Source organism: Psammomys obesus, unplaced genomic scaffold (assembly GCF_907164565.1).
Source record: "Psammomys obesus unplaced genomic scaffold, mPsaObe1.curated_primary_1811, whole genome shotgun sequence".
Classification (NCBI taxonomy): domain Eukaryota; kingdom Metazoa; phylum Chordata; class Mammalia; order Rodentia; family Muridae; genus Psammomys; species Psammomys obesus.
Window position 1 is genome coordinate 980,012 of NW_026594311.1, and position 13,045 is coordinate 993,056.

Below are 13,045 nucleotides of genomic sequence, written 5' to 3' on the forward strand. Positions count from 1 at the left end.
CCCACCCACTAGAGATACAGTTGCTAGGAAACTGGACCCTCCCCCTAGGGAGGGACACCTGGTCATGGTCAATGGTCTGGGAACCTTCCTATAGCCAATCGATTCAAAATGTAGCATCTTGACCAATAGATGCTTGCCAGGCAGGAATTGCCCCTGCCTTGGGTATGCTGGGAGGGACCAGAATCTATAAATCACCCAACTAACCTGGGGACGCGCGCTCAGCTCCCACCGCTTTGGCGGTGGGGCTGTGTGGGCCCAAGCTGCAGCTTATAATTTACAATAAAAAGACCCTTGTGTTTTGCAACGGAGTCCTTTCCTGTAGATCTTTTGGGGGCTCGCGAACTGGGTATAACACTAGTATGGCCATTAAGACCAGTTTACAGTATCTAACTGGTCCCAAATCTTCCAGCAAGCCTGTTCAGGCCCATCACATCAGTATCCCACTTCATGGTACTGTCTTAGTCCCTGTTCTATTGCTGTAAAGAAACACCATGACCATGACAACTCTTTTTTTCTTTTTAAGATTTATTTATTTATTTTTGTATTTGAATGCTCTGTTTTCATACACACCAGAATTGGAAATCTGATTCCATTACAGATGGTTGTGTACCACCATGTGGTTGCTGACAATTGAACTCAGGATCTCTGGAACACTATCCAATGTTCTTAACTGTTGAGCCATCTCTCTAGCCCCTCTTTAAAAAAAATAATAAAATAAATTATTTATTTATTATGTATACAGTGGTCTGCCTGCATGCCAGAAGAGGGCACCAGATCTCACTCTAGATGAAATTCCCATGTGGTTCCTGGAAATTGAACTAAAGACCTCTGAAAGAGCAGCTAGTGCTCTTAATCTCTGAGCCATCTCTCCAGCCCCACCATGGCAACTCTTACGAAAGAAATTATTTAATTGAGTGCTTGCTTACAGTTTCAGAGGTTAAGTCCATTATCATGGTGGAGAGCATGATGATAGACAGGTGCAAGAGCAGTAGCTGAGAGCTATATCCTGATCTGTAGGCAGAAAGAAAGAGCTTAGGGCTGACATGGGCTTTTGAAACCACAAAGTCCACTCCAAGTGACACCCTTCCTCCAACAAGTCCACACCTCCTAATCCTTTTAACCCTTTCAAATAGTACCACTCCCTGGTGACCAAGCACTCAAATATATCAGCCATTCTTATTCAAACCACCACAAGTACTGAGTCCTTTTAACTGCTAAACTATCTCTCCAACTACCTAAATTAAATTTTTGAAGGAGTTTTAAACCAGGCTTGGTGGCACATGCCTTTAATCCCAGCATCAGGGAGGCAGAGGCAAGCAAAGAGCTCTGAGTTCAAGGTCAGCCCAGTCTACAAAGCAAGGACAGTCAAGGCCACATAGAGAAATCCTGTCTTGAAAAACAAAACAAAACAAAACAAAAAGTCTTTTAGTATAAAAACCCCCACCCTGAACTTTGTGATCTTTTAGTTTTGGATGTATAACTTGCATTTCCCAGACTTAAGTTCTTAAAATGCTAGCTTATATGACTACTAAGCATTCCTTTAAACCAATTTTTAAATTTTTATTTTACTTCTAGGGATGTTTTGCCTGCATGAATGCATCACATGTATACATTGCCTGCAGAGTCTAGAAGAAGGTGTTAGATTTTCTGGAACTAGAGTTAGACAGTTGTTAGCCACCATGTAGGTGCTGGGAACTGAACCTCGGTCCTCTGCAAGATCAGTCAGCACTTTTAACCCTCTCTCCAGTCCCTCTATATGATTTCTAGATCATTACCTGATCATGGTTTATAGTCAGGTATGTTTAACTATTATTTCTTTTTAGACTCACTATTTTGTCTTTTTATTTGTTTGTTTTGCTTTTCAAGGCAGGGTTTCTCTGTATAATAGCCCTGGCTATCCTGGACTTGCTTTGTAGACCAGACTGGCCTCCAACTCACAGAGCTGTGGCTGCCTCCACCTCCTGAGTGCTGGGACTAACAGCTTGCACCATGCACCACTGTGCCCAGCCACTGTTTTGTCATATCTACCCAAAAGTTTAAAATGTTGTATATATTTACATAATTGGATCGTTTGAATTTAAACATGTAAAGTCTAGAATATATGATTTCTCAGAGATTTTATTATCATTTTATGACACTACTAATGTTAATTCTTTTCTCACTTTACTAGGAAAAGTGGGTTGAAGTTGCTTCAATGAAAGTGCCTAGAGCAGGCATGTCCGTTGCGACAGTCAATGGTCTTCTGTATGTTTCCGGAGGCCGATCTTTCAGCCATGATTTCTTGGCGCCAGGTACCTTGGACTCAGTTGAAGTTTACAACCCTCATTCTGATACATGGACAGAAATTGGTAATATGATCACTAGTCGTTGTGACGCGGGTATTGCTGTGCTATGACAGAGAAAGCATAAAAGCATAAGAAACATTTTGAAAATGTAGGTTCTGACCTTTTGCAAATCAAACATATATTTGTGATGTGATCCTCTGGTTTTTTTGAATATTCCATGTATTGAATAGATAGATGAATAAAGATTGATTTTTCTAAAAATTTGAATTAGAATGGAATGAATAGAATGTCTTACATTAATAAAGGACTCATACAAATTTGCAAGGCTTAGCAGCAATAGAGATGGTTTTATGCCTTACAGTTGTTCAGTATCCGTAGAATCTTAATTGAAAAATTGTTTGCTAGGAGCTTCTGGGAAATAGTTCCTTTGACTATTTCTCTAGTGCAATTCAACATAATCTCCATTAGACAGTTTAAAGATTTCTATAATTCACGATTTGGTCCAGAACATAGTTTCTATACTGTCATTTAACCTACAGGGAAAAACCAGTGAAACTGTCCCTCAATGGCAGGAGTTTTCACTACCCCCAAATATTTTATTGGCAGCAGGATATTAGAAAGGCCTTTTTTTTTTTTTTTAAGCTAGGGTTTCTCTGTGTAGCTCTGGCTGTCCTGAACTCACTTTGTAGTGCACAGAGATCCGCCTGCCAAGTTTTGGGATTAAAGGCATATGCCACCATACCCAGCTAATAGCTAAATTTTGTTTTGCTTATTTTTAAATTAAGAGTACTCTATCTGCATGTACACCTGCACACCAGAAGAGGGCAACAGATCCCTTTATAGATGGTGAACTACCATATGGTTGCTGAATTGAACTCAGGATCTGTGGAAGAGTAGCCAGTGCTCTTAAGCACTGAGCCACATCTCCAGCCTTTTTATTTTTTCAGACAGGGTCTCTCCATGTAGCTCTAACTGTTGTGGAACTTTCTACATAGAGATCTGTCTGCCCCTGCCTCCCAGGTGCTGGGTTAAAAGCCTGTGCCACTATGCCCAATAATATCTACCCATTGAAATAGGTACATTTATGCTTTTGATAGTTTAAGTGAATATTTCGTTTTGATTCTGAGAATGCAAGTAAGGAATTAATAGGTTCTTGGTGAAAGTTCATTTTTTAAAAGTAGTTTTACTTATTTTTTATTTATATGGATGTGTCTCTGCATGTGTACCATGTGTATACAGACATCTGTGGAGGCCAGAAGACTCTGTAGTATCCCCTGGAACTGGAGTTACAGGAGCTTATAAGCTGCCTGATATGGTTGTTGGGAACCGAACCATAGGTCCTTAGAAAGAGTGGCAAGTGTTCTTAACTTCTGCGCCACCTCTTTAGTGTCTCTGATGACAGTTATTTTTAAACATATGTGTGTGAGTGCTTTATCTGTAGTTTTGTCTGGGATCTGGAATTATAGATGTTTGAACTGCCATGTGGGTGCTGGGGTCCTCAGGAAGAACAGCCAGTGCTCCTAACCGCTGATCCATCTCTCCATCTCCTTGATGACAGTTTTTTTTGTTTGTTTGTTTGTTTTTGATTTGGTTTTGGTTTTTTGAGAGAGGGTTTCTCTGTGTAGCTCTGGCTTTTCTGAACTCACTTGGTAGACCAGGCTGGCCTTGAATTCGCAGAGACCCACCAGCCTCCACCTCCCAGAGTGCTGGGATCACAGGTGTGCACCACAGCTCCTGGCTTGATTGAAATAGTAGGGAGTGTATATGAGTCCCCAGGCATTATTACTTAGCTGTTTATTATTTTCTATGCAGTAACTGGGATTCTTTGTGTAGTTTTGGGAAGAGTGACTTTTGTTAGATTATCAAACTTTGTTTAATTTACTTGTATTTGGGTAAGGCCTATGTAAAAGCTTAATATAGTGCTTCTGCCTGTTATTGGAAAACGCTGAGTTGTAGTTACAACTTTTGTTTGTGTGGTGGTGGTGGTGGTTTTGATTTTTTTTTTTTTTTTTGAGACACTCTAAATATGTTGCCCAGGTTATCATTGAACTCTCAACAATCTTCCCATTTCAGACTTCCAAGTGCTGGGATAACAGGCATGAGCCACCATATTTGGCCCTGTAGGTATAGTTTTGAGCATCCTTAATCTGAAATCTGAAGTTTTTGAATGCTGACATCCAATTAAAAAAAAAAGTTTGAGATTTTGGATCATTTTAAATCTCTGATTTTCAGACTGGGGATGCTCAGCTGATAAGTGCTACGTAAATATTTTAAAATCTGGTGATTCTGAAGTCCAAAACGCTTCTAGTCCCAAGCATTTCATATCTTTATCAGGAATTTCGCCTATACATGTGGAATTTTTCTTTTTAAAGATTTATTTATTATGTATACAATGTTCTGTCTGCATGTACATGTGCATGACAGAAGAGGGCACCAGATCTCATTCTAGATGGTTGTGACCCACCATGTAGTTGCTGGGAATTGAACTCAGAACCTATCTGGAAGAGCAGCCAGCCAGTGCTCTTAACCTCTGAGCCATCTCTCCAGCCCATGGAATTTTTTTTATGCATGAAAATTGTGTAAGTTATAACTATCTTGGATCTAAAACTGCTTCTAAAAACTTGCTTTCCCTGATAATCATTCTTAAAAGTTGTTTTATGCTGAGCTCTGAAGTCTGATCACTGCTTTTATATCTGCTAGCCAGTTAGAACCACACTATTGAGGTTTGCATACTTTAGGTTTATCTGGCTGCCTCAAGGTTATGATTTTTCTCTCTTGTTTAAACTAAGGTCTTTCAGCGGATTGTTAGAAACATCAACACTTTAATTGTATAAAATCTTTGATCAGCATTAAACATTAGTTATACAGCCATCTGTAGTGAGATCTGGTACGCAGGTACACATGCAGGCAGAATGCTATATAAATAATACATAAATAATAAATAAATAAATCTTAAAAAAAAAACCAGAAGTTCCCTTAAAAGTTAACTAAATGTATATTATTTCTCAGGTGATAAACATTGTTTTTCCAAGAATGTACTAATAAAGTCCTATTTTCTTTTCTTTGAATTAATGTAGTTCATTAGTGTAATTGGATTACCAAACCATAATGGGAATAATCTTTTGTTTTTAATTTTTGTAATGTACACATTTAGTTATATAATCAGAACTTAATTAAAGCGTTTTCTCCAAAATGTTTGGGTTTCTGTGTGCTTTTAAATATTCTGCCCGTTTTATGTGTGGTGTTAAATGTGTGTTACAACAAAACCTTCCTTGTATTGTCAGCTCCCAGTGGAGTCATTGGCCGGCCACTGGGGTCCTTTCAAATAAGGGAGCAGAAGCATCGAATTTGGGATGTGGTGGCCATGAACACGAACAGAAATGAGCTTCCAAGATCAACTTCAGGGAGGCAGCTCAATGTATTCAGGGTGAATGAGGGTTGTCTAGAACTTTGGGGAAGGGATGGGCATGTCCAAGGTGGGCAAATGTCATTGGCTGAAGTGCTAAGGTACTGAGATGCCTTATTTACATGGAGAGAAATTCTAGGAATCCCAGAAGTTTGCTGGGTAGGCTCTTATCAGGAGAAAGGAAATTGGACCTGTAATTTTCCAAAGTACTACATAATATTCTTTGGGTAGAGGCATGGGGGTTCAGATTCCCCAGGCAGAGAGGAAGCCTCTCTGAGAAAGGGAGTCCTCCATTTGGCACCAAGCTCAGGGCTCTCTGGTAATGGCACACTGTGCCCTTAGCAGCAGAGTTTCCCGACAGATCCACATAGAATAGACCTTAATACTGTGTTAACCTTGAACCAGTTGTGTGTGGGGGTTAAGATGTGTACACCAGTAAGTTTTTTTTTTTAATGTACCATGCCAAGAGTATTATGTAAATACGCTTTCCCAAAGTTGATGCAGAACTTGAGTCTTCAAAAATTCAAAGTGAGAGCCCAGTGTGGTGGCAAATGCTGTAATCCCAGCACTCGGAGGCAGAAGCAGGTGGATCTCTGTTAGTTCAAGGCCAGCTTTGTCTACAAAGTGGTCTACAAGGCTGTATAGAGAAAACCCTGCCTTGAAAAAAAAAAAAATCAAATGTGTATGTATGTATATAACTATATCTGACCAATAATAGCATCAATAGCAACAATGGCTTTTCTTGGTTCTACAGTCATCTGAATAGACATGTTCCATTAAAAATCCCATCTGTTACTGTTGTGATACCTACTACATTTTTTATTAGCTTTTAAATCAACATCTGGAAAGAAAAGATTATTTTAATGGTTAACATTAAAACTAGCTCTGAAAAGCAGTCACTATGTTGACAGTGGGAATTACTAGAAACATAATGTATGTGTATATACATGTGTGTTGTGTAATATATTACATAACATTTTTAAACTGGTATTTGACTACTTGTATCATCAAAGATAAAACATTCAAAGTGACATAATTTCTTCTGATTTAACTTAATTTTCTTTGATCCTCCTGCCTTGACCTCCCAAGTGCTAGGATTGAACACTTGTGTTACTATTCCCAGTCTTTAGGGTACTGGGAATCAAACTGAGGGCTCTGTGCATGATAAGCAAGTATTCTATCCACCAACCTACATTCCCAGATTCCAAACTAGGTTTTCAAGTTAAAATTCAAAGTGTTAGGCTGGGGATGTATTGCTCAGTAGCAGTACTTGTATAGAATGTATGAGGTACTACGTTCAATCCTTAGTGCAACGGGAGGAAGAAAAACAGAAATCAAAGCAATGTTTTTTGCCATTTTTATTTATTTGAGACAGGACCTCTCTATGTAATACTGGCTTTTCTGGAACTTGCTAAGTATATCAGGCGGATCCATAGTGTCCACCAGGCCTGGTCACATTTTAATATTTTAAAATTTTATTTTTTATGTGTATGGGTGTTCTGCCTTCATGTATGTCTGTGTACCACATATGTGCCTTGTGCCTAAGGAGGCCACATCCAAACCCTTGGAACTCTACTTGTTAGCACAATGTGAGTGTTGGCAATTGAACATGGGTTCTCTCTCAGGGAAGGGACACTAAGCCATGTCTCTAGCCCTATAGCTATTATTTTAAAAGCCTCTGTAAGCTAAGTGCGGTCCGAAAACACCAAACAAAAGCTAAGACAGATGACCAGCTTTTCTGGGAGAGTGGCTTTCCCCACGACACTGTTGCCCACCACCTTTCAAGCCACAGATCATTTCAGTTATGTCAAGTAAAATAAGCTTTGACAAGACAGGTATAGTGGCACAAACCTTTAATTCCCGCACTTGGGAGGCAAAGACAAGCAGATTTCTATGTCTTCCAGTCTAGCGTGGCCCACAAAGTGATTTCCAGGACTTAGACTTGCAATTTCCAGTGCTATGAAAACTTGACAGAAATACCTTTATTTTCAAGGTTTTGTGGACTTCATTGTGAAGTAGGGTTCTTTTCATTATTACTTCATGATTGCTAGACTCTACTAGAGGATTTTTCATCTTGTCTTTTACTGTTCTCAATATAATCAAAATACTAACGTTTAAGAAGGTGATTGTATAGTTCACAAAAAGGTGATTTAAGCTAACCACATATGTTACAATAAGAAATTAGGAGATTTTTCAAGATGAATTACTTAGAAATAATTTTTATAATCTCAGCACTCTGTAGCCAGAGGCAGGCAGATCTCTGTAACTTTTTTTTCCCCCAAGATGGGATTTCTGTGTGAAGCCTTGGCCATTCTAGAACTCTATTTGTAGACTAGGCTGGCCTCAAACTCTGAGATCCATCTGCTTCTGCCTCTTAAGTGTTGGGATAAAGGAATATACCTCCACTATCTGGCTAAAAATTAAGTTTTAGAAATGAAAAAAAAAAAAAGAGGAATAAATTCCTACCAATGGGAGGAAACAAAAAAAGCCAAACAAGAGGAACAAAAGTATATGCTAAAATGCAACTTCACAAGCTAGAGATAGAAGGCTCAGTGGCCAAGACCATATATTGCCATACATACCCATGTTTAGCTCCCAGCTCAGAACTGCCTGCAACTCTAGCTCCTGGGGATCCCACACCCTCTCCTGGCCTCCAAAGACACTGCACTCTCTGAACATATTCCCCACAACATAACAACAAAAAATTTTATCGTTAAAAACATGCAGGTTTATAAGATTTATAGCTAACATGTAAATAATATCAAGAAAGTAGTTTTATATTTCTATTTCACCAAATCTCTTGGGCCCTTTTTCTGGATAAATATTTTTAAGTATTAAAGTGACTACAAATGAGACAAAAGCCACTAAAGTACTTATGATCCTTAAGGCTTTGAACCAGTTAGGATAATGTGGCAAGAGGAAAAGTTCATTGTGTAATGCTATCCCTAAACCTATTGTTACTGTGACTATGGCTTCGCTGAGTCTCTCAGAAAATAGGATGGCTATCCATGAAAACAGAACAGGACTCATACTACTAGTTAAATTAATGTAGTCTGGTTTGGCTGGACTACTTTCTGGCAGAACAAAGCCCCATCTGACCCCTCCTAAGAAAGCTAGGAAACTGGCTCCATACGCCATCTGAGTAAAAGCTAGTATGGGGATATAAGACTTGGTTATTACCATGATGAGTGGTGGAGCAATAAAGGGGATTAACCCTCCCAGAGTTAGATATAAGGCTGGCTTCGGGCTATCAGGTAGGTAAGTGATGGTGCTTGGTTTCCTGGAGGGAAGGACTGCCTCCTTCTGCTTTTTAAATTTGCATGGTGATACATGATAGCATTGTATCTTCTTCATACACACTTGAAATGATGTGGAAAGCCAAGTCCTTGGCGACAAAGGAAAAAGGTTCTGCTGAAGAGATGTCTTGGGAGAAAGAATATCTATTCTGCTGGCTCTGAGTCTCACTGTAAAAGGGTACTTCAGCACCTATAAGGGAAAAAGAACCAGGAGACAAAGTTTAAAAATAAAAACGTGGTGCACAGATATGCAGGCAAAACTGCATATACATAAAATAATAATTTTGGGGTTGAAGAGATGGCTGAGTGATTAAGAGCACTGACTGTTCTTCCAGAGGACCCAGGTTTTTATTTCCCCCCACACACTGTGGCTTACAACTACCTGTAATTCAGTTCCAAGATCTTATACCCCGTCTGGCCTTCACACACACTGAATGCAGGCAGTACACAGACACGCATGTACCAACACACATAAAAGGAATTATTTTTAAATTAAAAAGAACAGCTATTTAAGAGTGATGGGAAACCCTCAAAACATGTTGGGAATGCTTTCACATTGGCCTTTACTCCTTTTGTCTCTAGTTAGAATGCTTTCTCTTCAGCTACTTACATGGCCATTCCTTCATTTCTAACCCTTCTATGTTATGCAATACTGTCTATTTTATGGTAGGATTTATTATTTAAGTGTGTGTGAGTGCCCTCAGAAACCTTCAAGTCCTCTAAAGCTGGAGTAACAGTGGTTATAAGCTACCCAACATGGGTGCTGGGATCAACCTAAGGCCTCAGCAGTTATACACTTTCAACAAGGCTGAGCTGTGTCTCCTGGTCCTCTCTACTCTTGATATTCCTTATTCTCTTGATGTATAGTTCTCCACAGCAGTTACTACTTGATACAGTAAATATTTTACTTCTTTATAATTTACCCATTGTTCTCCTTCCCCACTTGAATATATGATCTATCTATGTGTCTATGTATCTATCTGTCTCTCTCTCTCCCTTCCTCCCTCCCTGTTCCTGCTATAAGGAGACAGTTATTGATAAAGAGTGTTCAACTAACCTTTGAAGATGCTCCAGAAAATTTCTGGATGAAGTGAAGCATACTGGTCTCTACTTTTCGCAAAGATGCAGTTCTGATTCATGTATTTTTACAGCTAAGTGAATGGCTGAATTTAAAGCAAAGGTGCTAATACAGAAAACAAAATATCAATTAATTGTCCTTTTATATATTTATTTTACAAAAGTAATAACTCATGAGACTCTCTTCGATGAAACACGATTTATTTTGAAAATATTCTTTCCCTGAAGAGTAACACATTAATGAAATAAGATTTTTTTTTTTTTTTTTTCCTGGAAGAAAATAGTTTGGGCTGTTTGGTTTAACAAAAAGAGCAATGTGCAGAAACTGAACATCTGGATTTAGCAAACATATCTACCACATTTTTTAGGCCAGTTTTCTCATCTTTAAAACTGACGGTCATACCTTTGGTTCCCATTAATTTTCTATCTTCTTTAGTTAGTCTATTTCGGGGCTTAGGAATTCTTACACTTATTAATAATAGCAGCCACAAATTTAGCCTTTTTGTGAACCAGGCGATGTAACTGTATATTCTCTATACAGTCTCCATTTTTTGGAATTCCGTATCACGTGTTTTTGAATTTGGGAGTATTTAAACGAAAGTGACAGGTTGAACCCCAGAGACGGAAGGTGATTCGAACATTAAGGGCTTAAAGCCCACGGTCAATCCGCCCAATCTATGTGAAAATGCTCAAATATTTTCATTTCGCCAATTTACCAGCTACACACTGGGAGCCTCAGCAGACAATTCACGGAGAGCAGCGGGATTTAGGCGCAAGGGCCCTTCAGACGCCGGAGCTGACAGTCTGTCTCCACCTACCGCCCCTAATGACCCCCACCACCTCTTTCCCAGTGTCCTTAAAAGCCCTGGTACTTACTTGCCACCATCACGCGGCGGAAAAGTTGAATAAACACAACCACAATCACAGAAACAGCACTTCCGGCCATGGACTAACACAGCCCCCACTTCCTGAGGACTGAAAAATGAGTCCGGCTGGGAACTACGGTAGCAAGTTCCGACTCTGCACTTTCTGGTTTTGTGCACTTTGCTCCCTCAGTTGTTTTTACCTGTGTCTGTTCGTGCACTCGAGTGCGTGTACCCACCGAGGCCAAAGGCTTGGGTCGCCCGCAGTTTAGCGCTGGGAGGTGAATTGGGATTTTCTGTAAGAGTTCGGCGCTTTTGCCCACAGAGCCACCTGTGCAGCCCCGGAGGCTGGGCTAAAATATTAATCCTAATTCTGGTCGGCTTTAAGGTACCTTACTAGTCTCTATTCAAGGACTCCTAACCATCAGAATATATCTAGCTGCTCAGGAAAGTAGAATACAATTTCTGAAACAATCCTAGTAATGGGAGTGGAATAAGCTAGGAGACTTGTAGTTAGACCGATGTAATTTGGCCGAATTGGTCTACGGAACTTTTTTTTAAAGACAGGATCTCACTCTACTCTGCTGACCTGGAATGCTTAACTCTGCAGAACAACGAGGCTGAGTCGACTGAACACATCTTTCTCCGCATTTGAGTTCTTTATTACTACTGGGCGGGAGTGGAGGAGCGATTTTGTTTTTATTTCCATCTCTTTACTTTTACATAGAAATTACATGGAGGAATACAGGGCCCTAGGAGCGAAATTTACAGTTCTGTGAATCAAGGTGTAGCGTTAAGGGCCTTGGAGGTCATCTAAGAAGTCACATCATTCTTGCATTTATCCACTGTGTGAGTTAGTGTAAATGTCTCCCTGTCCCCACGCCACCTCTCATCTGCCGACCAAAGGAGCAGGCACCAAGCAATTTGAGTGTCTTTGCGCAGAAAGCTGACGACTAATGGGAGAGCTCGTCTTCTAGTACAACTTCTGGGGGCGTCGGCTGTTAGTGGCGAGTAAGGCTAGGCGCCGAAGCTTTCACTTTTGCTCCCTTCTCTGGCATGGTTGTACCGCCCCTTCCTGTCAGGCAATACCCAATGGACTCCTTCTTGAAGTCTATTAGCAAAGACAGGTCCGGGCTTGAAATCCACCCTGCACCCGGGCGGCTACGTGACGCCGCCAATACCCAAGAACTACAACTCCCGGCAGGTAGCGCGCCCGGCCCCGCCGCGCATGCCTCTAGTGCGAGGGGTCCATGGCACGCCGAGGGCTGTAGCCTCAACGACGCGCGCACGTGAAAGGAGGAGCAGAAGGTGTGCCGGGGTCGGGAAACACGCTCTTCCGTAACCGGTCCGCTAAAGCTGGCGGTTGGCGCGGTGTGAGAAGGTGAACGATGAGTGGGCGGGGGAGAACTGGCACAGACATCCCCACCCACATTCACGTGCCCCCAGGCCGGAGGACCCGGCGGGGAGCTTGGCGGAAGGGAGAGCCGGGCAGCCCGCGGTCGCGCTGAAGGGCGCCGGGGGCGGGGCGGGGAGTAACCGCTGCCGGAGCGGCCCAACGTCCGCCGGCGGGCGCGGGCGCCCGAGCTGGGGCCCCGAGGCGGGCTCGTGCGCATGCGCGCGCGCCTCTGCTGGGGGGCGTGCGGGGGGCGGGCCCGGCTGGTTGTGGCTCCTCCTCCGCCCGCTCTGCCCACTCCGGTGCCTTGTGGGCCGGGCAGCCATTTTGGGAAGAGCTTTGTTATGGTTGTGGGCTAGTCACCTCTGCTGGTCGGAGAAGCTGGGGACGCGTCCTCGGCCGAAGCCCCGCCGTTGCCCGGTGAGTGCGAGTTCTGGAAGGCGAGCCGAGGGGGCCCCTCGAGTCGTGCCGGCACGGGCCCCGCGGGGGACTGGCCGTCCGCGGAGACGAGTTGGAGGAAAGTGTTGCACAGGTGGTTGGGTGGAGGTCCGCCCGGCGCGGACGGCAGGCGGCGAGTCGCCGGGTGGAACGCCGCCCTCCCCCAGCGGGAGGAGCCCCGCGTCGCCGAGGCGGTTCCAGAGCTCTCCGGCTTCAACTTCGGTGCTCGCTCGGAAAGCTCACCTGCGGCTCCGGCGCCTCCCAGGCGGTCCGCCCTGGAGCGCCCG

General features: G+C 42.4%; 3 protein-coding genes across 5 annotated transcripts in view; 2 read left to right on the forward strand and 1 right to left on the reverse strand.

The window, feature by feature from the left end:
* The window catches only part of Ipp (intracisternal A particle-promoted polypeptide), a 34,925-nt gene extending 29,457 nt beyond the window's left edge, over positions 1-5,468 (forward strand). Inside the window, exon 9 of the mRNA XM_055618546.1 lies at positions 2,171-5,468. Coding sequence (XP_055474521.1) covers positions 2,171-2,395 — 225 coding nt within the window. The 3' untranslated portion in view covers positions 2,396-5,468. The remainder of the gene's footprint in view (positions 1-2,170) is intronic.
* Positions 5,469-7,527: 2,059 nt separating this feature from the next.
* Positions 7,528-12,157, reverse strand: Tmem69 (transmembrane protein 69). Its single transcript, XM_055618521.1, has 3 exons — positions 10,941-12,157; positions 10,045-10,170; positions 7,528-9,177 (listed from the first exon to the last, which is right to left on the reverse strand). The coding sequence occupies exons 2-3, from the start codon at positions 10,084-10,086 to the stop codon at positions 8,467-8,469; spliced, it is 753 nt and encodes a 250-aa protein (XP_055474496.1). The 5' UTR covers positions 10,087-10,170; positions 10,941-12,157; the 3' UTR covers positions 7,528-8,466.
* A 61-nt stretch (positions 12,158-12,218) lies between these two features.
* Gpbp1l1 (GC-rich promoter binding protein 1 like 1) overlaps positions 12,219-13,045 on the forward strand; it is a 45,499-nt gene continuing 44,672 nt past the window's right edge. Inside the window, exon 1 of one of the 3 annotated variants that reach the window (XM_055618519.1) lies at positions 12,219-12,235. The gene's annotated coding sequence lies outside the window, so the exon portion shown is untranslated. Of the gene's footprint in view, positions 12,309-12,586; positions 12,741-13,045 lie in introns of those variants that run through there. The other 2 variants (XM_055618517.1, XM_055618516.1) reach the window with 2 other exon arrangements.

Excerpts from the sequence above, each read along its gene's own strand:
- Tmem69 (XM_055618521.1), bottom strand. The coding sequence starts at position 10,086 with ATGCTTCACTTCATCCAGAAATTTTCTGGAGCATCTTCAAAG. Across the intron at positions 9,178-10,044 it reads TTTCTGGAGCATCTTCAAAG|GTGCTGAAGTACCCTTTTAC; the intron begins GTTAGTTGAACA and ends TTTCCCTTATAG.